Genomic DNA, 27,216 nt, shown 5'->3' with positions numbered 1-27,216 from the left:
GGGGGAGTCAGCAAGACCAAACACCAGAGGTTACTGTGTCAGTCATTAAACAAGCATTTCTGAGCTGGTTGCCATATTCTAGGCATTGTTAAGTTCGGGGATACAAAGATAGACACAAACAGGCCCTGCCCTCAAGGAGTTTACATTCTAATAGAGGAGAGTTTAGGTGCTGGACTCCGTCTCTTGTTGGGGAAGGTTTGTGGAAAGGTTAACTTCGGGGGTTATCTACAACCAGTGGGATGGCATTCTTATTCTCCTGCTCTTGATTCCTCCTTGGATAGCATACCAGGCGAGGCCAGGGGAAGAGCATTCTCCTAGGGAAAGCTCTCTCCCCTCTTACCCGATCCCCTCTCCCCGGACTCCTTGGCCAGCAGACAGCATTGCTTCTTTGGTTCTCAGTCAGGGCACATGGCCCAGATTCATCCAAAGACAGGGCTATGGAAGGGTGAGCAACACATTGCTAAAGCTGGCGGGAGGGTCCTCAGGGGTCTGCTTAAGTGCCGAAGGAAAGCTACTAGCCGAGTGATGGAGAGAAAGCAGAGCCCATTAGGGAAAATCAGAAGAGGAGGAGCAAGGAAAAAAATGGTGGGGAAGGGCTAGGACAAGACCCCGATTGAGGAGGAGGGATGAGTGAAATAGTTCAGATGAGGAAATGTTCTGGGATTCTAGGAAAGATAGAGAAATCAAAGCTGGAGGCATAAAGCAGAGTGAGATTCCCAGAGCATGCTGAGGTCATCTCACTCACCTACCTTCTTCAAGAAGGGCAGCCCACGAATTGTGCTTTATGATTGAATGTTGAGTCCACTCCTAAAGAGGTCTAGGGAAGGAGATACCACCAGCTTTCTTGTTCACCTGCTTTAGTGTCTTATCCCAAGAAGTCGGGATACTCTGCTCTGCTCTGCATCCCTCCCACAGGGGTCTGGGATCACGTTCTTGGCTAAACGTCCCCTTCCTTGTTTTTAGTTGGTTTTTTTTGTACCCATCTCCATGGTAACGCCAAGGACATCTGGCCAAGTGTCATACCCCGTTAGATCCTCTTCTTCTCCCAGCTGCAGAGCCCAAACTTCCTCACCTACCATATAGATGTTGGGGCCTGGCCCCTCAGCCACCTCTCTGGTCCCTCTACCATTGCTCTGCGCTATGGACACAGGCCTGGGGACAAAACAGGGCCAGAGGAGCACAGAATCAAAGTGAGACATTGCTTGTGGCACTAAGATTCTCTGTTCTGTTCCTGCCAAAGCCAGTTGGTGGAGTTTGTTGGAATACGGGTCCGGGGGAGCTGGGGTTGTAGGTCTGACCCCCTGAGCACCAGCCAATTCACAGGACCTTGGAGCAGTGGATGGTTCCAAGTAGTGGCATCCTCCCAGCTGCCTCTAGCCCATGCGTCTGTCACAGGTGCGGATCCCTCCTTGCCCCCCTCCCCTATTTCTTTGAGATATATGAGGTGCCCTAGGCATGATAGGATTTAGAGCCAGAAGGGACTGTAAAGATCATATAGTCCAATGCCTTCATTTCACAGAGGAGGAAACTGAGGTCCAGAAAGGGAAAGTGACTTGGCCAAGGATGAATGGAGTTACTTCGGGGAAAAAAAAAAAAGAATGTAGAGGTAGGTCATCTAGAATAACCCCCATAATTTAAGGATTTAGGAGAGGGAAAGGGACTTGGCCAAGGTCATGCAGAGAGTTGGTAGCAGGGCTGGAATGCGGACCCAAATTGTCCAGCACTCATTCATTCAGTCATCGGAAATGAGTTCCTCCCAGATCTGCTAGGATCCGATGGCTGTTCCACTGGTCTGAACCTGACCCCTGCTGGCTGAAAACAGAGCCAGCCCGCATCGGTCATCTAAGGATCCCCTGTGGCTTCACCAGACAAGGACACAGCCGTGGCGGCTCCAACTCCTTCCCTTCCCCCTCTTCTTCCACTCCACCCCCGTGGAAATAGCCAGTGACAAAGTCCTGATGGTTCAGTCTGCTGTGGGGTGGGCCCGTGAGTCTGCAAGCATCCGTGAAGCCACTACTGCAGGCTAGGCTCTGTGCAGGGCACTGGGGAGTCACCAATCCCTGCCCTCAGGGAGATTACATTCTATCAGGGGAAACTGTGTATAAACATAAGGAAAGAGAAAAATACGAAGTAAACTTAAAAGCACCATTGGGAAAATTTTCCTGTAGAAAGGGGAGCTTTATTTGAATTTTGAGGAAAGTGAGACATTCTAATACATAGAGATGCATTCTAGGCATGGGATATGGGAGAAAAGTCATGTACTAGGAATGGTATGGAGGCCAGTTTGCCTGGACTATGATGTTTGTGAAGGAGGTCAATGCACATCATGGAAGCTGGCTTGGGCCAGACTTTAAAGATCTTTAAATGCCAGACAGAAGGTCAAGTGCTCTGTCCTATATACAGTGGAGTTTATTAAGCAGGACAGTGACGTGGTCAAACTGCTACCTTAATTAGAGTTGTTGTAGTTGTACAGGTGAGAGATGGTAAGTGCATGAGCTAGGCTGTGTGAGGGGAGAGAAAGAGGGATATGAGAAATATGGGGTTAGAATCAACAGGGTTAGGCAACTGATTGGCTCGGGTGGGGGAGGTGCTAGGAAGGACACTGACCAATCAAGAAGGTCTCTGGAGTTGGGAACCTATGTGACAGAGGATGGTGGTGCCCTGTGAGAACTAGAGAAATTAGGGTGGGTGTGGAGGAAAAGGTCTTGAATTCTGTTTTGGGCATGGGAACTTTGACATCCAGTTCAAAATGTCCAGTAGGCAGTTGATGATGGAGGACTAGAGGTCACTAAGAGAGATTAGGGCTGAATGTGTAGATCTGAAAGTCAGATAGTAAGTGTTTAGTAAATGCTTTTCATTCATCTGCATAGAGATAGTAACTGAATCCATGGGAATTGATGAGCTTACTGAGAAATAGGACAGACATAGGCAGAGAGACAGACAGAGTCAGAGACAGACAGACAGGCAGAGGAGAGAGAGAGAGAGAGAGAGAGAGAGAGAGAGAGGAAGAGAGGGGGAGGGGAAGAGAGAGAGAGAGAAAGAGAGAGACAGACAGACAGACAGACAGAGACAGAGAGACAGAGAAAGAGAGAGAGACAGAGAGACAGAGAGAGACAGAGAGAGCCAGCCCTGAACAGACCTTAGGACACACCAAGGCCAAAAATATGGGTTTGATCCCGAGATAATAACATGTACAGAAAAAGTCCCTAGGATGCCCCTCATCCCTGGCCAGCCAGCTTCAGGTTGAATGCTGTGGGTCATAAGGGAGACCAGACACTCACTCAGGTATTTGTCACTGCCAATATGATGTGAACCTCTTTGCTCAATGGTGACCCATAACTGCAGTGTCCTAGAAACAGGATTCTGACTTTACACTTTTGTTCAGTGACTCCAGAAATCCTAATGAAAGAAACATGGGCTAACGGTGAGAAGAAAGAATCAGGTGTCTGTCTCCTAGTCTCTATCCCTTTTCTCCTTTCCTTCCTCTCTTACTTTTTCTCTTTTTTCTGTCCATCATCCTCAGTTTCTCCTCTTTCTCAGGCTTCCTAGGAGAACCTGGGAGTCATTGGCCGTCTGTACTGCACAGAAATATCTGGTTGAGAATGGAAAAAACAGGTGAAATTTTGCCATTAGTCAACAAGTGTTGGTTAAGTTTCAAGGCAACCATAGCGTACAGGGAGAAAACCAGCCTTGAAGCCTGCAAGACCTGGGTTCGAATTCTGACTCTAACCACAGCACTTAATTTCTCAGTGTTCCAGGGAAATTTCTAAGACTAGAAATTGCAAAGCTGATGCAGGTTTTTCACCAGGAATTCCCCATGTAGATGAAATCACAGATGTGGTCCAATGTGCCAGGCACTGTGCTGGGGAGACGAGGTCAAAAATGAAACAATCCTTGACTTCAAAGAAGTTATGTTCTAACAGAGGATACAACACAAATAAATACAAGTGTACATAGTATATATTACAAATATATATTTCTAAATATGTATATATATAGTATATCATAAGATGTATTAAATGTGTATATAATGTTATGTACATATACATAAATGTATGAATTCAAATATATATCTACGGTGATGGAAACAGTTTCCTTCCCAAGAGATGAAATCACAGATGTGGTCCAATGTGCCAGGTACTATGTTGGGGAGACAAGGTCAAAATGAAACAATCCTTGACTTCAAGCAAGTTATATTCTATCAGGGGAAACAACACAATACAAGACAATACAAGTAAATACAAATATACACAGTATATATTATAAATGTGCATTTATAAATAGGTATGTACACACACACACACACACACACACACACATATATATATATATATATATATATATATATATATATACAGAGTAAATGCAAAATAATGGGGGGGGCAATAGCAATGGGAGGGATTCTGAAAGACCTCGTAGACGTGGTGGCCCTTGAACTGACCTTTGGAAGGAGCTCAGGCTTTGAAGAGGCAGAAGTGAGAAGGGAGGGTGCTCCAGACATGAGAGACGACCCGTACAAAAGCATGGGATGAGAGATGGAATGTCTTAAGCAAGGAATGAGAAGTAAGTAAGTAGGCTGGAACATAGAATGTGTAAAGATAATGGTGAGTTCTGTTTTGGATGTATTCAATTTGAATTGTGTACAAGAGGACCAGTTGGAAGTATCTAATAGGCAGTTGATGACCCAAGAGTGGACTTAAGAGATTGGAGCTGGATCCATAGATCTGGGAGTCAGCCTGCCTCCAGATACATCTACACTGAATCCATGGAAGCTGAGGATATCTCAGAAAGTGCACGTGTGGAGAAAAGAGGAGGCACAGGGCAGAGCCTTGTTGCCCCGGTTGAGTGACTTGCTTAGCCACATTGTCTTCCCAAATCAGGCCATTGTCCCATGGGCTGGGAAGTATCCCCACTGCTTCTTTCTTTCTCCCTTCCCTATTGACAAGAGAATTATCTCCCCACCCACCCAGGTCCCTGGGCAAGTTATTTCATTTGTCTGAGCCGTGAAAGGACAGGGCTGGACTAAGTGGTCTCAAAGGTCCTTTCCCAGCTCTGAAAATCTGAGTCTCTGAGCCCAATGTTCTGTCTCTGATAGAGAAGTCTGCAGTATAATAGGACACAGAACCTGGAGTCAGCAAGACCTTGGTTCAAATCCTATCTCAGATCCTTATTATTTTTGTTACCTTGGACAAGTCACTCAACCTGTATGCCTCATTTTACTCATCTATAAAACAAGGGGGTTGGACTCAATGGTTTCTAAGGTCCGTTGAGCTCCAGGTCTATGATTCTTTGAGATGACATTGGAGGTTTAATGGGAGGGCAAGATTACCTTCCTTGGCATCAATATCCATGCCCCCAAGCACCTGAAGTTTCCCTTAACGGCCCACCCAGAAGTGTTTGCCAACTTTGATGGCGCCTCTCGCTGCTTTCGGCTTGGACCACCTGCTTAGTTAGGAGTCCTTTCAGTTAGGGAGGCTCTGTGATTTGGAGGAAAGAGCTTGTCGTTAGAATCAGAGGACTTGCATTCAAGTTTTTTTCTCTGCCACTGACTGCCTTTGTGACTTTATACCTCTGTGCCTCAGTTTCCTCACTTATAAAATGAAGGAGTTGGATTAAATGAGCTAGAAAGTCCCTTCCAGCTATAAATATGTGACACTATGATTTTTTTTAAATGGACACTTGTGTGATGTATCTTAGAGGCTTCACAGCATCCAGAGAAATTTACCATCTTGATAAGGGCATCTCCGCTCCAGCTCCCCCTTCTGCCCTCCACCCACAGCCCTTCTCTGTTTTGCAAAGTATATGGCTGTTGTCATCTTTCAGTGAGGCGGCCAACAGGACATGGCCGTTTTAATGACATTTCAGGAGACCGTTGCTAAGAGACCTAGTTCTGTGAGCTGGAGGGGAGATGCATCTCTGGTGGTGAGTCTGTGGCTTGGCATCTGAGAGAAGGGTGCACGGCCAGGGGAGGGTGTTAATTCTTTATGCTCAGTTTGGAGGAAACGTGGCTCCAGAGAATGAGTGCTCGCTCTGTGAATAACCCTGCCCCCTCCATTAATCTACTTAATTGGCTGAAGCCGGAAGACAAGGCACGAGCCTTCTCCATGATGGCTTTCTAGGAAGGGAGAATTTCTGAACCTGAGAGACCTCAGTGAAGGTAGAATTTTTCATATGCCTGATTAAGAAGACCCTTTGGGTCCCTATTGCCTCTAGAATCAACTATAAACCCCTTATTCTGGCATTCAAAGCCTTTCACAACCTAACTCCATTGATGGGGTATCTGGCAATGTTCAGCACACTTCATGGTGAGCTGGAAAGCCTGCCCTCGATGGTCCAATGGCTGCCATAACCATACAAACGTGTTTGTGCCCATGGGAACCTAGCTCTAGAGCTGGAAGCAACCTTAGAGGCCATCCAATCCAATGCCCTCATTTTACAGATGGGGAAACTGAGGCCAAGGGACTTGCCTAAGGTCACACAGGTAGTAAATGGCACATGCATCCCTCACATATGTATACATGCATGTACATGTGTGAACAAGGCAATAATAACAATAGCTCGCTTTTATATAGCACTTTAAGGTTTGCAAATACCCAAATGAGCTATCTCATCTGATTCTCATAACAACTCTATGATGAAGATGGTATTATTATCTCCATTTTACAGATAAAGAAACTGAGACCCATAGAGGCTAAGTGACTTGCCCAGGGTCAGTCACATAGCTAATAAGTTTCTGATGCAGGATTCAAACTCAGGTGGAAAACTGGATGAAAATGTGGTTCAGTCAGCACAAGCACTGCTTGACAACTTATACGTAGTCTTGGAGAATTCCTGCCTCACTGAGAGGTTAAGTGACTTCCTCAGGGTCACACAGGCAGGACTTGAACCCAGGTTTCCTGACTTCAGGGCCAACTCTCTATCCACTTTACCAGGCTGCCTCTCAGGCCAGGATTATTATATCCATATTATGGATGGAGAAACTCAGGTAAAGTAATTATTTGCCCGTGATCACGTTCCTAATATGTGCATGAGGTTGGGATCCCACGCATTAGACTCTTCAATATTTAATGAATTAATTGGAGAATTTTGAAGTTGGAAGGGACTTCAGAAACGACACAGATCAATCTCATGAGGAAGGCAGTCCCTGCCCATTGTCAGATAGCTGTCATTATTAGGAAATCGATCCTTACACTTGGCTGATTAAAGATGAGATCATGGAATCCTCCAAGGGACCCTAGGGGTCTTCTAGTCCAACTCCCTCGTTTTACAGATGAAGACACTGAGGCCCAGAGAGGTTAAATGAGTTGTTCTAAGTCACACAGCTAGGAAGTGGCCAAGCTGGGATTGGATCTTGAGTTCTCTGGCATCGTCTCTCTTTCCTCTGAACCACTCTGGCCTCCCTGTAACTTCCACCCATTGGCTAGAAATTCTCCTTGGTTCTCAGGACTACAAAGTTAATCTACTCCTCCTCGCACAAACAGCCCTTCAGATATTTAGAGCCAATTCTCATATTGCCCATCAGGTCTTCTCTCCCCTGGTTTCTTCAACCAGTCCTCAGTAACAAAGGCTAAAGTCCCTTCACTGCTGCAGGTTGTACATTTAGAGCTGGTAGGGATCATCATTGTACAGATGAGGAAACCAGAACCCAAAGAGGTGAGTGGTTTGCCCAAGAACACACACGTAGAAGCAACAGAGCCAGCATTTGAATTCAGGGCTTGTGACTCCACAATTCACCAATTCAGCAAGCACTTATTAAGTGCCAACTGTTTGCCAGGCACTGTGCTATGTCCTGAGGATGCAGTAGCATAACTGAAACAGTCCTGGCCTCAAGGAGCTTACACCCTATTGGGAGGAAACAACAGAGACCTATATAAGCAAACAAAAACTCTATACAATGTGTTTCCAGAGGGGTGGGCACAGGTCTCATAGGAAAGGCAGTTTGTAGCCAAAGTTCCAGAGGGTGCAAGGATATGACAGAAAGAGGATTGGGTCTGAAGACCTGGGTTCAAATCTTGGCTCTTCTGCTGACTGTCTATGTGACCTTGAGCAAGTCACAGTCTCTCTGGGCTGCAGTTTTCCCATCTGTAAAAGGAGGGAATTGGACTCCCGGTCAGCTCTAGATCTCTGATTCTAAGACAGGGATCGGGACCCAAAAGGGAGGGGTCACAGGGATGGTTCTGGCGGAGGAATAAGCGATGCTTAGAACTTGAGTTTAGGTGGCTAATGGTGGCTAATGTCTCGCCATCCCAGGAATCCTCCCAATGACCTCATTATCCTCAAGCTCTGCCCTGATCAATCATTAACCAAGCAGTTTTTAGATACTGAGCTTCAGGCACTGTGTTGGGGATGCAAAGACAAGTGTTTTCATCGGCAAATATTGCACCTTGGTTCAGCCTTACATATGTTTGCCTCCAATGCATTGTATCATGTGCATGTCCGAGGCACGTATTGTGTGTGTTTGCACACATGTATGTGGACACATGTGCCAGGCATAGATGTATTCGAATCCAGACGAAAGATATCCTAGAGTTGCCCCCGGGCTCCCCCTGGTGCCCACGCTCTTCTCTGCAGAGAGCCATCCGGGTGCGCAGCCACTCCATGGAGACCATGGTGGGGAGTCAGAAGAAACATCAGAGCGGAGGGATCCCAGGCAGCCTCAGCGGGGGCATCACACATAACAGCGCGGAAGTGACCAAGACCACCTTCTCGGTAAGTGCGGGGCTCTGGGAGGGAAGGAAGGAGGGAGAGAGAGAGGAAAGGAGGGGGGGGAGGGAAGGAGGGAAAGGAGGGAGGAAGATAAGGAAGGAGAGAGGGAGGAAAGGAAGGAAGGAGGGAGGAAAAGAGGAAAGGGGAAAGGGAGGGAGGAAGGAAGAGAGGGAAGGGGAGAGAGGAGGAAGGGAGGGAGAGAACAAGGGAAGGGGAGAGGGGGGAGGGAGAGAGGGAAGAAGGAAGGGAGGGAGAGAAGGAGGAAGGAAAGGAAGGGAGGAGGGAGGAAGAGAGGAAAGGGGAAAGGGAAGGAGGAAGGAGGAGAGGGAAGAGGAGAGAGAAGGAGGAAGGGAGGGAGGGAGGGAGAAAGGGGAGAGGAGGAAGAGCATTTGGCTAGGGGAGATCCATCTGGCGCAGGGAAGTGTTTGGAGAGTTGGGTGTTGGGGCAGGGGGGCGGGGAGCACAGCTCCTGCCTCAAAGACGGCGCACGGGACCTCACCCCAGAAGGCGTTTGGCACGTGAGGGTTTCACTTTGGGATTTCATCCGGCAGCCTCCAGTGGCAGCAGCCACGGGGAAGAACCAGTCGAGGAGTCCCATCAAGCGGAGGTCAGGGCTGTTCCCCCGCCTGCACACGGGCTCCGAAGGCCAGGCTGATAGCCGGACACGATGGTAAATCCTGGGGCTCATGACTGTGCTTTCTTTGCTGTCCCATCCCCCAGAGTGCTCGGGCACAGGGGTGGAGGTTGGAGGCAGCGGAGTATGTTGGAAATGGCATTCGTTATGGAGTCAGAGGACCTGGGTTCAAATGTAGCTTCTGATGTTTGCAACCTGTGTGACTTTGGGCCAGTTCCCCGGGTGGCTAAGGCCCTTCCACATTTGCCATCTGGTGATCCCAGTTATGAGTCCATTAGAACCTCTCCATAGACTAAAGAGGATTTTTGTATCCTGGGCCCCTCGAGGAGTCTGATGAAGCTTATGTACCCTTTCTCAGACAAAAAAAAATGCTTTTAAATGCATAAAATGAAATAAGATTACAAAGGAAACCAAGTATCTTAAAATACAGTTGGCAAAATATAAAGCACACAAGCACACACAGGTTCACAGATCCCTGGATCTTAAGAACTGCTGGCACAGACAGGTAAATGGATACGATGGCCTCTAGCCCCCTCTGGCCCAAAGTCAGGCGTTTCTTTAGTTGTAGGGGCAGATCAGGCCAACTTACATATAAAAATTAGGACAAATGCCTTGTCTCCATTTAAAAACATGCCACCAAGAGACAGGGAAATCACAAGCTGTGGGTTCTAGTCCCAGTGCTAACACTAGTTGTATAACCCAGGCCAAATGTCTTCACCTGTATAATGGGTATAATATCATTTATCTTCTCAATGGGTAGGATAGAGACTGGAGGGAGAAGAGCATTTGGAACTCAACATTTTTTTATATGAATGTAAAAAAAAATAGTAATAACCCTGACCAGAGCAGCGAGGTGGTAGAGTGGATAGAGCTCTGGGCTTAGAATCAGGAAGACTCCTCTTCCTCAGTTCAAATTTGGCCTCAGACACTTACTAGCTGTGTGACCCTGGGCAAGTCACTTCACCCTGTTTACTTCAGTTTCCTATCTGTAAAATGGGAATAATTGTGCTGATAGCACCTACTTCACAGAGATGTCGAGAGGCCCAAATGCTGTAATGCAAACTCTAAATTGCTATATAAGTGGCAGTTATATTACAGCCCATGTGGTCTGCAAGCCCAGGACTTTCTCTCATTAGCACTGGAGTCCTGACTCAGGGCTCTAAAACAACTAGAGAAGAATGATGTGGGTCTGTGTAGGGCTCCTGAAAGGCTGTGAAGGTGGGGATAAAGAGAGGCTTTCATGGGCTCTGCTCTAAAGCTTCCCAAGGACTTGCAGGTGGAGAACGTTTCTCTGACCCAGAGGGACAACCTTACTCTGAAGGCATAATTTGGTGACTGCTGCATCCTCCTTCCCTTCCCTACCCCCACCACGAGTGAGAGAAAAAGCCAGATTTATGAATCACTAGCCTTTGACTTAGATGGCGTAGGAGCTAAATGGCACACGTGATTTGGCAGCAGGAAGACCTGAATTGAAATCCTGCCACGGAAATTTACTATATATGTGACTTTGGAGAAGTCACTTAACCTGCCTCAGTTTCCTCATCTGTAAAATAGGGATGATGATAATAATAGTGTAAGAATCAAATGAGATAAAGCATGTAAAGTCCTTTGAAAACCTTGAAATCCTATATGTAAAAGTTATTAATATTATTATTGTTATCTTTTCCCTCCTTCCTGTCTCCTCAGTGACAGTGTCTCTAGCACTCCCAAGACTCCAGATGGTGGCCATTCCTCTCAGGAAGTGAAATCAGAAACCTCGTCCAACCCCAGCTCTCCAGAAATTTGCCCCAACAAAGAGAAGTAAGCGGGCAGACCTTCTCTGGAGGAGCTAGGCAGCGGGCAGTCAGAGGGGGCACAGGGAGGAGGGCTGGAGCCTCAGGCTGGATCGGAGGAGCTGCCCTGGCACTGTGCTCACCCAGTGACTGCAGGGGCGGGGGGCCCTGTGTGTGTGGGGGCAGGGGCTTCGTTCCCACCCCTTCTGCCTCTCTTCCCCAGGCCTTTTGTCAAGCTGAAGGAAAACGGCCGATCCAGCATCTCCCGGTCCTCTTCCAGCACCAGCAGCTTCAGCAGCACAGCCGGGGAGAGCGAGGCCATGGAGGAGTATGACATTGTGGTAGGCAGAGCCGCTACCCAGAGAGAACCCAGACTCTCACTCATGCCTGTGAGGGCCAAGAAGTGGAAAGGCCTGGGCCGGGGCCCTCCACTGGCCCTTCCTCTTCTCTCCAACCTTGGGACTCACACACAGCATTTATTAAATACCTACTATGAGTCAAGCACCGTGCTGGCTTCTAGGAGTACAGTGACAAAAGTCCTGCCTGCAAGATCTTATGTTCTGTTTAGGGAGATAGCCAGTCAATAAACACCTACTGTGCCCCAAGCATTGTGCCAGCTGAGAATGCCAAGATAAAAGTGAGGCATTTCCTACCCTTAAGGAACTTACCTTCTAAATAGATATTCAATCAACAAGCACCTACTATGTGCTATGTGACAAAAGTATCTGCCCACAAGGAGCTTACATTCTAAATAGATACTCCTCAACAAGCACCCACTATGTGCTATGTGACAAAAGTCCCTGCCCACAAGGAGCTTACATTCTATTAGAGGGATGGAGCATGTTCACAGATAAGTAAATACAGGATAGATATCCCTGCAATACACTGGGATGCTCTCATAAGTAGAAGAATCAGAAAGGATGTCTTGAAGGAGGAAGCCCCTGAGCTGAGCCTCAGAGGGGGCTTGAGGTCCCCAGAGGCGGATCTAAGGAAGGAGAGCATTCCAGGCAAAGTTGTAAAGTGGGAGGTGGAATTCCCTGTACCAGGAGCATGCAGGAGGTTAGTTTAACTGGAGCTAGAATGTGTGATGGAGGATAGTGTGAAAATGGCTTGTGAAGATGAACTGGAGTCGTATTGTGAAGGGCTTTAAGTGACAAAAAGAATAATGTAACTTGAAGGCAATAGGGAGCCACTGAAGGTTTTTGAGCAGGGGAGTAACGTGGACAGACCTGTACTCTCAAAATATCACTGGCACCTGTGCAGAGGATAAATTGGAGAGAAGGGAGTCTGGATGCAGGGAGCCCAATTAGAAAGCTATTGCATTAGTCCAGATGAGATAGCAAAGGTAGTTTGGTGTGAGGAAAGAGAGATAGGTGTAGCAGATGCCAAGGAGGTGAAAGCCACCAGACTCAGTGACTAATTGGAAAAGGGATTGGGAGGAAGTAGTGAGCAACACTGCCAGGTGGGAAGACCCCCAGAACATCATAGATGTTCTGCAGAGAGAGAAACAAAGGGCTGGAAATGAGTAACACCTACTGTGTGCAAACTCAGCCCTAAGTCCTGTGGACTTGTTATGGACTTGTGAAGAGAGGATTACAAAAGTCAGGGAAGATCCAAGATTCCAAGACATTGGCTGTTGTGTATCGACTGAATATGAAAGCAAGGCATGGATGGGGAAACAGAGGCAAGGAGGGCAAGGACCCTGACTGAGGTGAGGGAAGGAAGACTTTCTGGAGGGAGGAGGGAGGCCTGGAGCCAGGTGTGAAGGAAGTCAGAGACATGAATTCACAGAGAGGCCAGGAATCTGACGTGTCAGGCAGGGAAAGTGATACTAGCAGGCGGGCAGGGACTGGGTTGGCTGGATCACAGACCATAGATTTAAAGCTGATGGGGAAATTGGAGGCCATCTGTTCCCAGCCCCTCGGGCAGCTAGGTGGCGCCATAGCGCATAGAGCGCCAGGCCTGAAGTCAGGAAGACTCATCTTACTGAGTTCAAATCCCACCTCAGATACTTACTAGCAAGTCATTTCACCCTGTTTGCGTCAGTTTTCTCATCTGTAGAATGAGCTGGAGAAGGAAATGGCAAACCACTCCAGCATTTCTGCCAAGAAAACCCCAAATGGGGTCACGGAGAGTCAGACGTGACTGAAAACAATTGAATAACAAAGTCCAACCTACTCATTTTATAGATGCGAAAACTGAGGCCCAGAGAAATTTAGTGGCCTACTCAGGGTCACACAGCTAGGAAGTGTCAGAAGTGGGATTTGAACCCAGGTCTTCTGAGTCCAAATCCATTGTTCTTTCTTTTGTACTAACCAGGGGGACCTGGTTAGGAAAGCCCTACTTCAACAACAAATTCTTCGGTTCAGGCAGGGGATGCAGCTACTTTTTCTGGTTGAGTGGGAAGGGGCCTGGCTTTGGTGAGAGAGGACCTGGGTTTGGATCTCACCTCTACCACCCATATGATGTTGGGCAAATAATTTAACTTCTCTGGGCCTCAGTTTCCTCATTCATATAAAGAGGGGATGAGACTCCCTGGCCTCTGAGATCCCAGCAGCTTGAAATCTGTGATTCTGTGATCTCTGACAAAGGTAAAAGCGGTCTATTTTCATGGCTGGAGAGGCAGGCTTGAATTTAATCAATCCACAAGCATTTATTAAGCCCATATCATACACTGGGCGCCAGGAATACAAGTAGCAAGAATGAAGCAATCCCTGCTCTCAAGAAGTTTCCATTCTGTTGGCAGAAAGCACAGACACGTTGAACCACTCCGTCCCTAGGCAAGTCTTTAAGACTGTAAGCTGTATGCAGAGGGCTGGCCTGTATTGGTGAAGGGAGTTCCAGTCCCTGACCCTCACTGTTGTGATGAGTCAGGGGCTCTGCTCTCCTGGAATCTGGCTGGGGAGGGGATTGGTCAAGGCAGGTCAGGGAGGAACTTGATGTCTCCAGACCCACCTGCATGGGAAGCTTCATCAGGACCGAGTTTGGGGAGTGGCCAGAGAGGAGGGATGTGATATGGGGGTGAATGTAAAAAACCATCCAGCTGCCCATCCTCTTACCCGTCTCTCTCCCCCCCAGAGCAGCCAGCCCTCCACAGCTTCACCCTTCAAGCAGGAAGTCTTTGTCTACAGCCCGTCCCTGAACATCGAGAGCCCCAGCCTAGTAGCAGCAGCGACCCCCTGTTATCATGAGCCGGAGTCCGACAGGTCAGTGATGTCCAGGATGGGGTGGCACTGGGTAGCCTATGGGGAGAACCCCTTCACCGTGGCTGATAGCATCTGATCTTGTCCTGCAGGTGGCGGCCTGGTAGAGCCGAGAACGGAGCTTGGGTTTGAGCCCCAACTCTGAGATGGGGAGGTTCTGGGCAAACTGTGACTTCTGTGACAGTCACTGTGTGGCTATGGGATGCAGCAGTGGGCACCACTGCTTCTCTGTGGCTCCCAATGTAGCCTTGATGGGCATTCCTGGGGATCTCTGGTGGAGAGGGAGGCTCAAGGGCCCTGGAGACTATAGCCATAGAATCAGGTAGAGTTGGGCAGTGCAGTGGGGAGGTGTGCTTTATGTGGAATCTGAGGACTTGGCTTTGCCTGGCAGCGGGGTGGCTCAGCAGATAGAGTGCTGGGCCTGGGGTCAGGAAGACCTGAATTGACTTCTGGCCTCAGACCTTTACTAGCTGTGTGACCCTGAGCAAGTCACTTCACTCTGTTTGCTAAATAATCCTCTGAGATCCTTCCATCTCTACATCTATGATCCAATGCCCCTAAATGATCCCGAGTCACCTTCGTCTCCGACCCTCGCTCTTCCAGCTCTGATGCTATGAGCGTGTGAGGTTTCAGGTGTGGGAGTGTGCCAGGAAGCAGCCCCACCTCCTCCCTTGGCCCCTGCGCTCTGGTTGTCCGTCCACAGGGTGCCCAGTTTGGTTGGTTAGACAACAGCACCAAGGTGGTTGAAGTGGCAGGTTTGATGCCCATGTGGATCAGTGATCTTGTGCTGTTTCGCAGCCACAGATGGCATCCCCAGCCCCCCCAACCTCCTCCTTAGTGAAGCATCCTATCACAAACGAAGCAGAAGAACGAGCAAGCTCAGGGTAGGCATCCTGTCGCTAGGGAGACAATGAAAGCAGACAGCTGTGTGATTGGCCGGGGGGGTTGGGTCGTTGGATGCAGAGAGCTCGCCATCATTCTGGGGACCAATAGTGAAAAGCTTAATTAGCTTTCATTCAACAAGCATTTACTAAGTCCCAACTGAGTACAAGGCACAGAGGACACAGACAAAAACAGCAAAATCTACCTGCCTTCTAGTGGTTTACATTCCATGGGCTTCTTGTACCATGGTTCAACACACATACCCTATAGCATACTTTCTCTGCAGAGTATTTCCCAGTCCCTTCAATTGGCCATCCCTTCTAGCAGCTTGGCAATAAATCAGCCATAACATATAATGACAATGATAATAGAACGGATGATAGAGGCCTTTGAGTCCAACCCATGGACCATTGAATATGAATCTTCATGCAACGTGTCCAACAGGAGAGCTTAAAGACCTCCAGTGAGTGTAAACGGCAAACATTGGTTCAGCGCTGAATGTGTGCCCTGTCAAGTAGTAGATACTACGTGTGGGAGATGCCAAAAAGATAGAGCATCTGCCTTCTGTGAGCTCCCAGTCTAACTAGGAAAAATTAGGTAATAGGAGAGAGTAGTATGTGATGAATCACGAAGTGAGGGTGATAAGTAATGTGTCAGGCGCTTTGCACATCAGGGGAATTTTTGGCCAAGGTAACCAGGAAATTTCAGAAACCAGAGGGCCAGTCACGTCCCAAGTCACATGTGTAATTTCACTTCCAGAGTCATTTGCTTTTTAGGGTCTTGCTTCGACTCGTCCCACTGAGGGCTGATGCTCCCAACACTGAAGTGTTTTCTGTTCAGTGTCGTACACGACAGGGATCAGACAGTAAATGCCGCAGTCATACCAGGGAGTCAGCCAAGGCTCAGAAGCACCCAGATAGATGAGGCACGCCAAGCTGTCTGGTGACAGTCTCAATTTTCCTTACAACGTGTTTGAAAGACCAGGCCTCAAGGCTGTGAGCTGAGTGTGGTCCAGGTTGGCACTTACCCTTCCCTAGCCATGGGCAAACCAGGACAAAAAGTCCATTGATCCTCTCATCACCAACACTGACTGGGTCATGGCTGGATACAGAGCTTTGGGCTGTACACAGGTGAAGGTAAAGGGAAAAAGAAATAAGCATTTATAGAGGGCCTACCTGGGCAGCGAGGGGGGGTACAGCAGATAAAGTGCCAGGCCTGGAGTCAGGAAGAGCTGAGTTCAAATCCAGTCTCAGACACTTCCTAGCTGTGAGACCTTGTGCAAGTCACTTCACCCTGTTTGCCTGCATTTCCTCATTTGGGCTGCAGAAGGAAATAACAAACCATTCCAGTATCTTTGCCAAAGAAAAAAAAAACCAAAACACAAAAAGCAACCCAAAAAACCCACATGGGGTCACAAAGAGGCAGACATAACCGAAAAATTGCTGAATAACAACATATGCCTATTATGTGCCCGGCACTAGGCTAAGCACTTTTTATAAATATTATTTTATTTGATCTTAACAACACTGTGAGGGAGGGACTGTTATTGTCCCCATTTTACAGTTGAGGAAACTGAGGCAAAATAGGGGTTTAGTAATTTTCCCAGGGTCCCACAGATAGTAAGTGTATGAGGCAGGATTTGAACTCAGGTCTTCCTGACTCCAAGCCCAATGCTCTATCTACTCTGCCTACATGCAAAAATGCAAAAGAAACATGAGACATACTCAAGGCTCTCAGAACATTCATGGGTGGCTTGTTGGGGAGCCAAAAACACATTAAAGAAAAAAGATGACGGAGACAAAGCAACAAATTTGTTCTCTGTCTCTGCTTCTTGGAACACTAAGCTCCCTTCAAGGCTCAGGTCAAGGGCAGCCTCCTACAAGAAGCCTTCCGGGATCCCCCCAGTTGTTATTATGCCACCGGGGGTCCCATCGCTGTGTATCTTTTTCATCTGTATCCTGTAGTCACATCTCTATGAACATGTGCTCCTTGAGGGCAGGAATTGTTTCACTTTTGTCTTCCTACGCCCAGAGCCTAGTATAGTACCTGGCATTTGCTGCTGTCCCTCCTTTTCAATCCTGTCCAACTCTTCATGACCCCATTTGGGATTTTCTTGGCAAAGATACTGGAGTGGTTTTCCATTTCCTTCTCCAGCTTATTTTACAGATGAGGAAACTGAAGCAAACAAGGTGAAGTGACTTGATCAGGATCACACAGCTCACTAAGTGTCTGAGGCTAGATTTGAACTCAGGAAGATGAGTCTTCCTGACTCCAGGCCTGGCTCTCTGTGCACTGTGGTTCCCCCTATCTGCCTCTCTGGCACTCAGTAGGTGCTTAATAAATGTTCATTGATTGACTGGTTGATTGAAATGCCTTCCCTTCCTAATTTTTTCCCTGGCTGTTTCTCCTAGACTTGAAGAACAGGAACTCTCCAAGGTCCAATCTGAAGTTCCGCTTCGATAAGCTCAGCCACACCAGTTCCAGCTCGGTATGAAGGAGGCTCTGGAGCATGGGGGTTGAGGGACCTAAGGGGTTGGGGGGCCAGGGGAACATCAGAGAGTGCCTCATTCATACAAGGAACGCACAGGATCTGATTTGAAGGGTACCTCTCAGGGTCCTTTGGGCCCAGAATGCCTGAAATGCAACCACTCAAGGTTCATTGTTTTGACTCTTCAAGGCTCAGGGTCATCAGGAGCCCCCTGGGAAAACTCCATCACTATTGGCTCTTGCTGTATCAGTTATCAGCTGTCACTGTAGTTAGGATTAAGCTGGGCTGAAAGCATTCCATATGAATGGGAGCAGAGGTAGAGGTCTAGAGATGGGGAGGAAAGCAAAGGCAAAATCTGCCCCTTTTTTCCAATTTGGAGATGTGCCCTGCCTGGCAGAGAAGTCAGGGGTGTAGGAAGGAATGGGCTTGGAAGGCTGGGAGGAGGGAGGCCTCTACTGTCCAATTGGAGATCCTACAGCCCTTTGTTCTGTGTCAAAGCCTCTTAGGAAGACTATTTCTTTTGAGTCCCCAGCGGATTGGAGCCCCCCTCCCATATTCAAATGGAGAACCCACCTATCCGTATACAAAATGCAAGACCAACTCCCTACTGTCTTCTAGAACATAGGTCCAACCTTTTCTGTATAGCTTACTCCTATGGCAGTCCCTTGAAGCCTGTGGTTTCATTGTTCAATTGTCTCAGTCCTGTCTAACTCTTCATGATCCCCTTTGGGGTTTTCTTGGCAAAGATACTGGAGTGGTTTGCCATTTCCTTCTCCAGCTCATTTTATGGATGAGGAAACTGAGGCAAGCAGGGTCAAGTGACTTGCCCAAGGTCATACAGCTAGTAAGTGTCTGAGCCCCACACACTATCCACAAAACCACCTAGAAGCCTATGGACCCCTTCTGAAGCAACATTTTTAAATGCATAAAATAAAATACACAAGATTACCGAAGAAACCGATCACACTGAAATAGTTACCAAGATATTTTTAAAAACTAGAATTCCTGGATCCCAGGTTGAGCACCCGGAGGTCGGCTGTCCCTTTATCTGTTTTGGGCCAAACCTCACTTTCAGGTAGTTTGTTACTGCTGGGTAGCACCTGCTCATCGGATAGCATAATGGATAGAGGGATGGACTTGGCATTCTAAAAACCTGAGTTCAGATCTTGCCTCCTACTTACTAGCTGTGTGACCCTGGGCAAGTCACTAAGCCTCGCTATGTTTCTACATCTCTAAAACAGGGATAATAATAACACCTGCCTCATAGGGTTGCTGTGAGGACTCTTTGCAAACCATAAAGAAATGTTAGCTATCATTATTCTGCTGGTGTTGGTGAGGGTGTGGGGGGTCTACCATGTGAGGTCCCCCTTGTAAAATTTTTCTTGGTGTCCCCTGACAAGCTACTGAATTCTATACCTATTTATTATCCTGTCCTGGGCAGGTCACTTAATTTCCCTCAGCCTCAGTTTCCTCTTGTGTCAAATGAGGGAATTGGATCCGGTGATTCTAGATTTCTGATTTCTGATCTCCACTTACCCTTACTTCGATGCTCAGCCCACAACCCAGCAAAGATGAAAGTCTTTTTTGCCACTAAATACTTACCTGTTTCCCATTAAACCAGAAAAGTTTTGAGCTTCAGTCTGAGAAGCGAGGTTGTCTGTTTCCAGCATTGCATAATGGGAAAGAATGAGCACAGCCAATAAGTGGAAGTTTCCCGAAGTCAAGGCTTCTTAGGGGATGCCGTTATTTTGAGCATCAATTACCTGGTACTTTAGAACGCTAGAAAGCCAATTCAAGGGCAAGCAACCTTTCATTATCTGAGACTGGGGGTCTCCTTGGGCTTCCCTTCTCGCCTCCTTCCTGCAGAGAAGTGTGTCAAAAGCAGACCCTTTGTGCTATCCCCGTTTGACTTTGCACATGCCTGGCACACGATGGGTGAGAAATGCTTTTTGTGTTGCTAATCAATTGATGATCATGTGAAGTCTTTGTTCTGATTTTATCCTGGAGCAGGGTCACTAGTGGGGAAGAGAAGTCCTTCACCTGTCAAAGGTGAGTAGAGGGATAGTCCCCCTTGGAGCCCGGTGGGATGGGGCTTCTCTTTTCTATCCCCTTTCTGACCTTCACATTGACTTTGTAAAGGCCATCCTGAGAGAGTCAGCCAACTCTGGGCTCCGTCAGCCTGGGAAGTTTGGAGACAGGATTCAGTGGGCCAGAATCCAGATCCTCTCTTCCCTGAAGCTGCTAGGTTTGGGGCCAGGCCAGGGAGTAGACTGCATTTGACTACAAGAGGAGAGAGTTAATAAATGCTTATTGAATTAAAGTGAATTCCAACAGTCCAGTAGTCATATAGATGAATATGATAAGCTCCTTGAAGCAGAAGTCATCTTATTTTTGCTTCTGTGTCCTTAATGCTTAGCACAGTGCTGGGCACATAGTAGGGATTTAATGTATGGGAAGGGAAAAAGAAGGGAACAAAGCATTTATCAAGCACCTACTACATGCCAGGCACTATTAAGCACTTTACAAATATTATACCATATATGTTTGTTGATTCAATCATTCAAGCAATTGACAAGCACTTATTAAACACCAGCTGTGTGCTTGGCACTGTGCTAAGCTCTAAGGACACAGAGACAAAAATCCCCCTGCCTGGAAGAAGCTTACATTCTATATGACTGATTGTTTGAATTAATTTGATCGAGTATCTGCTATGTGCTAGGCTTGATGTTGAGTCTAAGACACAAAGACAAAAATAAAACAGTCCCTGCTAATCACACAATGAGCATTTATTAAGCACCTACTATGTGCCAGGCACTGTGCTAGGCAGTCCCTGCCCCCAAAGGGCTTAAATGGGAATTGAGTTTTCTGGGAAGGGGACAAGGGAATGAACATCATTTCTTTAACACTTGACTAGCATCTTTTCTGCCCCCATCCTATGGCTCTGAATGGACTCCATCACCCAGCCCTGCTGCTAACATTCTCCGTCTTCTGTGTTTGTCTCCTTCAGGGCAGTCCTGCCTCAGCCCAGGGAGATGGCCTCTCTTCCACCAAGACCTTGGGAACATCTGTCCACTACACTACTCCCTGAAGCTGCTCCCTTGCCCAGTGTCCCCACGCCACTGGCTTCAAGCTGAGGCCAGCCTTCCACTCAGCACCCTCCGTAACCTTCCCCGATGTTCCCTGGCGGGCACGCCTCCCACCTTTCTGAGAGGAGGCTTCTTGTACCATGTAGCATACACTGAACATGCTGCACCCAGCCCCCCCAGGGCCCATGCCCATAGATCTCTTTGTTGATTCACTTTGCGTACTCCCAGCCTGTGCCACAGCTGGGCCTCTGGCCAATGCTGTGTGTGCATCTGTGCTCTCTCCTACCCATGAGCACGGCCAGAAAAAGGTCTCTCTGCCCTAAGCTTCCTCCCCTAGCACTCTGTCTCCTCTGGTCCCCACCATGGTACATCTCCATCTTGGTTCTGTGAATGGTGGGCAGAGGTCAGGCTTTGGGTTCCCAGCCTAATTAGTCCATCCTGCTCCCTTCCCTGATCAAAATTTCATTATAAAGTGCCAGGAAGGCCCAAGACTTATGTTGGCAGGGCCCCGAACCTCCATATCTCTTTCAGGGAGCAGCCTCTGTTTAAGGGGGTGAGAGGTTCCTTCAGATGCTCCTTTTGGGAACAGGCTTGGGGAGGATGAGAGAAAGAGACAGAGAAAGAGTGAGACGGGAGCCAGGAAAGCCAGAAGCAAACCTTTCGCGCAGGGAAGGAAGGAGATGCTTTGAAGGTCAATGGTCTGTTCTAGGCTCCTGCGAGTTACATCATCATGTCTCGAGTAAAGCTGCCCTGGACATCTCCTGTGGCCGGGGAAGATGTCTCTAGGTAGGAGTTCCACTCTTCTAATGGTTGCCATCTTCCTCCCAGGAACCAAGTTTGGGAGAGTCTTGGCAAAATGCATCAGGACCAGTCAGGCCATCCCATCCCTCATCCCAATGGGCTTCCCAAAGCATTCATTTGTTAGCTCAACAAGCATTTATTAAGCATTTGCTAGGGAAAAAAATCTGTCCCTTGCTCCCTTCAGCTTCTCCCAACATCCCGGTGATCCTACTCAGCACCGTAGGGAGAGATGTTCATCGATGTGGATTGTCTGCACCCTTCCATGTCCAAAGTCAGACGTCTCTTCGGCCCTACCTCTTTTCATTCAGACCACAGGTCACTTTCCATGGCTGCTACAAGGGGACTCCCTTTCCCCTCCTCTTCCCTAGCTCTGATGGGCAGCTCCTTGTAAGTGATCAGAGGTCAAGTGCAGGGTCAAGGAGGGACTAGGAGAGATTATGTAGATGGTCATTAGTCAGCACATTCCAAGAGAGAAGATAGAAGTGTGCCAAGGCTGTTGAGACCTGGACCCAGATAAAGGCTTCTGCTCACATTTGGAATCCACTAGGGGTGTGCTTTAGTATTCATCCACTTCTCTTGCCCAGGCTTTAAGACTGAGAGCTGGAAATCACAAGAGCAGACGTAGCTCCTGGGATCATAGATCCAAAGCAGGCAAAGGAACCTCAGAGACTATCTAGTCTCTCATTTTACAGATGAGGAAACTGAGGCCCATGAAAGCAAAGTGACTTATTAAAGGTCACAGAGGTAGTAAGCTTCAGAGGTAGGATTTGAATCGATGTTCCTAGCCCAGAGGCTGACTTTCTATTACACCAGGGCCCAGTGGATGCTTTTACCTCTTAGAGATCTGGACAGCGAGAGCTAACTGAGAAGTATGCCCAGGAGGTGGGCTTAAGGTTCCCCTATCAACTCAATCTCAGACTTTCCAAAATATTAAGGGCAAAAGTCAGTCCCACATGCCAGATTCCATAGAACGTCCCCTGGTGTGCCATCATGGCTAAAGCAGACTTTATTCCAGGTCTGTGGCTGAGACCCCTTCCCTTTTTCCTGCCCTGCCCTCCCAACCCCTGTACTACCTGCTCTCCATCGATGGGATTCTGTCCATGGACTTCTGCTCACCCCAAAGGAGTTCCGAGCCTGGGCAGAAGGGCACAGATGTGACATTGGCTCCATGCCAGAGCAGGCTATTTTCCTTTATCTGTTCCCTCTAGTCCCAAGGACCCCACCTCCTTATGGACCAGCCTGATTCATAAGGGCTGTCCCGCCTCTGACCACACTCAGCCCATCCTCTCAATCAGAGATTTGAACCGAACACAAGTTTGGTGCAGCATGAGGCCCTTTGACTCACGTCCCATGATGCTGCCACAGATGCTTCTGGTGCAGATGGAGGCTGAATTTGTCATTTGATTTTAGAGTCCGAGATAGCTAACGCCTTTGAGGAAGTGCAGCCTCACTGCTTTCAAAGATACCCACTGACTCAAAGTCCTGGCCAAAATGTGCGTTGCCTCTGAATTTCAAAATAGTGTACAGTGTCTCAATTCAAACTAGGTACTCAAACAATTTAATGAGGTCCAGAAGCTTCTGGTGATGGGCGTCTTTCTTGGGGTCCACATGCCAGGGGCCTCCAAGATCCTCCCTAACAAAAACACCTATCACAAGGAGAGCTCTTATTCAAACTGCTTTAAGGAATGGATCAGAGGCACTTAATTCCAATCAAACAACTCATACACGACATGCCTCCGGGTCTGTTTTCCTCACCCAAATTGAAGGGGACAGTTTTCCTTTTTCTTGAGCAACAGTATAATTTCCTGCTGACTTCACCATGATGCGTTTTAGAAACAAGGACCCCGTTGATTTGGAATTTGTAATAATTCAAAAGTGGGCTAAGGTCCTTTTTTATTTTGTTAGAAGGGAGCTTCATCAGACACATGACACTTACTAGCTGTATGATCCTGGGCAAGTCACTTAACCCTGATTGCCTCACCAAAAAAAAAAAAAGGGAGCTTCAAAGTTACATGCTCTAACCTCATCTTTTGAAAGATGAAGAAACTGAGGTTTCTTTTGCTCAAGACAATTTGAGCAATTTGCAGAAATAATTTGCTCGAGGTCACTTAGTGTCAGAAATAGGATGATGATCCAGGCTCTCTCCCTGCTCCCCCATCCCCAGCCAGTCCTCTTTCCCCTTTCCCACCCTGCCCACCTGAAATTTCCCTCGACACACTACCTATAAGGAGAGGAGTTTATTCTAAATAAGTTTAGCCTAAATAAGATTGCTCTTATGAAGAACGTCTCTCAAAAGTTGGCCTAGTCAGGTGCTCTTAAAAATTTCTTTGGCAGCACCCATTTGTACATAAACAATGTGATTATTACATGTGATTCTTATCTTTTTCCCGCAGGTCAGGTAGGACTTGGCCACACTTTTCATTGTGTCTGTCTGTCCTTGAAAGTCATAAACAATGTTTAGTTGCAGAATATTCTCTATTTCTTTTCACTTGTCACTAATCCAGCCTGAGCCTTCTTCCCCTAGTCCTGTCCTGTCCCCTACTCACATTAGTCAAATAAGTAAGTTTTGACTGTAGCTGCTTCCATCTGCTTGGAAGCAGCAGTGCCTTTAATCATGGTTTGGGGTGATTGCGTTTTTAGATTGTAATGTGTCTCCCCCACCCCTGGGAGCATCAGGCCCCATCTCCTCCTACCACCCTGTCTGGCTCTAACCCATTCAGCCTGCCTCCAGGCAGGCAGCTGTCTGTCTTCTTTGCTGCTCCTCGGAGATGGAGTTTGGTGAGAGTAGACCAGCAGCCTTGAATTCTCATTTCCTTATATGTTGGCTTCAGTAGCCTCTGAAATAGCCCTTCCTCCCTTTGGGTCTGGCATGAAGACCCAGCATCCTGTAAATACTTACCATGTTGGCTTAAAGAGTGAAAATTATCTGCCCATCTGTGTCCCCGGTCCCAGGAGAAGGAAGAAAACAAGGCTAGGAACAAGGTTCTTCCTTGTGCCTCTGGATTTCAAATTTGTGTTCAGTACTGCAATCCGAACTTGGCTTTTAAACAACCTAAAAGACTTGACAGCACAGTATTTCCTACTGATGGGGGCCTTCGGGTCCCTGAGAGCTTCTCTTACAGTTGCATCTATAGAATGATCATGCCCTTCTCCTGGACTCTTGGCCTTTGGCATCGCTCTTTGGACTTACTGACGTTAGGTGTGAGGAATAGAGAATTAGCATAACTCTGCTGGTTATTAGCACTCAGCTTTGTTAATTTGGATGGTTCTCCTTGGGAATCTGAGAAGCTTGCCTCTGTGCTGTCTATGAAGAAACTGTTTGCCAGGTAGGCTTATAGCTAGTGGTAGGGATGGGGGAAGATTGCATCTGCTTGAGGAAATCAAGTGTTTTCAGGCACGTTGGTGGCACCCGACTGCTTACAGCTGCTGATTAACTCAATAAGACAAGCTGATTCTTCACCGTTCATTAAAGTGGCCCCAGCAGAACCTTTCCTGGCAAACCTTAGGTCAGCTAGAATGACTGTTTATGTTTGCAGAGTGACGAGGCAGCCTTCCTTTGGAATTGCTATTTTAGGCAGGCTTCAAAATCCTAGAAATCAGAGGCTGGGGCTTTGGAGACCATCTCATCCTACTCCTTCCCCTTAGGGAGGAGATAAACTGAGGCCCAGAGGCATGAATGAATTCACCCACGGTCACATTGCCACGGAGTTGGGACTAGACACCAGGTCTCCGATCCCAGTCAAGTGTTCTTTCCATATGCTCACCCCTACCACCACCCCCATCACATCCCCACCCCCATTAGTGTGAATGAATAGCGTTAACTGCGTCCTTGGATTCTACCAAAGTGAATAAGTTGGGCTCTTAAGATTGGTGCCTGAGTAAGGGATATGGAAGTCCAACTTTCTTAGGTGGTGTAGGACTTGGCCTCAGATAAGTAACACAGTAAGTGTTTAATCAGTGTTGATTTGAATGAGATGGAATTGGAAGGAGAATTTGTTGATTTTCTCTAGCAAAGACTTCCTAGGACTTTGAGCCCACCAAGAAAATGAAATGTCCAGATGGCCAGCTAGATCCTTGATCCATTTTAGTCACTGAGCTCATGCTAGCTCACCAACCCCAAGCCTTTTGTAGGAGTTGGGGCTGGGGCCAAAAACAAGGTATAGTTTAAACCCACCCCAGTTCCCTCTTGGCAAACAGCAAAGGAGTAGTGTCAAAAAAAATTAGTGTCTTTCCTATCCCATACTACCCCACCACCTCATTCCCCCAGTGAGTAGAATGGGATGCTAGATTTCATGGTAGGGCACACATCAATTCATTTAGATGTTGCCCCAAGGACTGTGCAGAAATAAATGTCTATTTATTACGTTCCTACATTCATAAAGATCAGGCCTAGAGAACTGGGAAGTGTTTAGGGGGGAAGGGCAAGGCTCACAGAAGTAGGCCCTCAAATGATAATAGACCAAAGGAATGGTCTTCCTCTAATTACCTGGGGTGGTGGTGAGTTAGTATTTGCCAAGGGCAGGACTTCCCAGGAATTACTCTGAAGTAGAAGAAAGATTACTGGGCACTCAGGGCCAGTTCTAGGCAAATTTTATTTGCCCAAGCTCCAGTTCCATTCTTTTCTCCTCCAAGTCCTAAGAAAGATGTGCCATGCTGGTGAGGCTGGTCTTATAAACTACTGTGTGTGTCACTGGAATACCCATCCCCCTGGAAAGAGAGATGGGTCAGGCTACGGAAGTGTCAGTCAATTGCAGCTGAGCATAGCAGACAAGGACAAGATGGCCCTAGAAGGAGGGTACTTGGCTTCCTGCTTTATGTCTAGCCTGGGCAGCTCCAGTGGGATATAGGTGAGCTCAAGAGGAAATGAATTCTCATCCATCCTTTTCTTTTGTGACGTTTCACTTTCCTGTACTTTATTTTCTGCTTGAAGGAATAAACCTGTCCCTTTCTATTCCTCTTGCTTATCTTCTAGCATGGTTGAAGATCCTACTTTTTCTTTTTCATGAATGTAGTTTTGTGATGCCCCCTCAAGTGCAGCAATGTTCACCTGTGAAAAGAGTTCCAGGGAGTGATGAAATCTCAGAGCCAAGCTCAGCTCTGACAGCGGTGGTGATTATCACGTTCCTTGTTCCTTTTTCCTTGTTAGAGCGGAGAGGTGCTTTGTAGAGTCTGATTGTCTATGCCCTGTAAATAGTGTACATTTAATTTATTGCTACGGTAACACGGTGTATTGGTTAATGTATAAAATGAATTCTAAAAAGTTCACAAATGTATATTTTGTTGCTTAAATGTGTCTTTGCAGAAATTCACAATAAATAACATATTTTGTGTCCATCAGTGTATGAGATTCTCTGGGTGGGACCACAGCCTCAGACTTCCTGACCCGGCCAGTCTGGACTGTCCTCTTTCCATCCTCACTTCTTTTAAAATGCAAGAGACTCCCCACCTACAGGCAGCCTTCTCTGAATAAAATCCACCCCATTCACATGATATTTCAAGCCACATTCCCTCAGCTCAACTCTGGGACTTAGATGTAGGCACAACCCCTGGATGCTGGCTGGGCGCTACCAATAGTCAACAAAAGGCAAAAATCATGTTCTAGGAAGCAGTTCCACCTTTCAATAATAATAATAATAATAATAAT

The 27,216-nt window shown here is 47.4% G+C and overlaps 1 protein-coding gene and 1 long non-coding RNA gene across 2 annotated transcripts in view; one reads left to right on the top strand and one right to left on the bottom strand.

Annotated features, from left to right (window-relative positions):
- Positions 1 to 26,904, top strand: part of RAP1GAP2 (RAP1 GTPase activating protein 2) — a 259,328-nt gene extending 232,424 nt beyond the window's left edge. Inside the window, 8 exon segments of the mRNA XM_078154757.1 lie at positions 8,572 to 8,709; positions 9,258 to 9,376; positions 11,027 to 11,140; positions 11,336 to 11,453; positions 14,191 to 14,289; positions 14,291 to 14,318; positions 17,609 to 17,685; positions 20,693 to 26,904. Of these exon segments, the coding sequence (XP_078010883.1) occupies positions 8,572 to 8,709; positions 9,258 to 9,376; positions 11,027 to 11,140; positions 11,336 to 11,453; positions 14,191 to 14,289; positions 14,291 to 14,318; positions 17,609 to 17,685; positions 20,693 to 20,773 (774 nt within the window). The 3' untranslated portion in view covers positions 20,774 to 26,904.
- LOC110222107 (uncharacterized) lies at positions 3,324 to 4,520 on the bottom strand. The gene is made up of 3 exons (XR_002328286.2): positions 4,442 to 4,520; positions 3,493 to 3,592; positions 3,324 to 3,399 (listed from the first exon to the last, which is right to left on the bottom strand). It is a non-coding gene; the product is annotated as an uncharacterized LOC110222107 (long non-coding RNA).
- Positions 26,905 to 27,216: the final 312 nt, after the last annotated feature.

This window comes from Phascolarctos cinereus, unplaced genomic scaffold (assembly GCF_003287225.1).
Source record: "Phascolarctos cinereus isolate Bilbo 61053 unplaced genomic scaffold, phaCin_HiC Scaffold_5;HRSCAF=322, whole genome shotgun sequence".
NCBI classification, from domain to species: Eukaryota; Metazoa; Chordata; class Mammalia; order Diprotodontia; family Phascolarctidae; genus Phascolarctos; species Phascolarctos cinereus.
The sequence above is the reverse complement of the archived record's forward strand: the minus strand, read 5'-3'. Positions and strand labels throughout refer to the sequence as shown.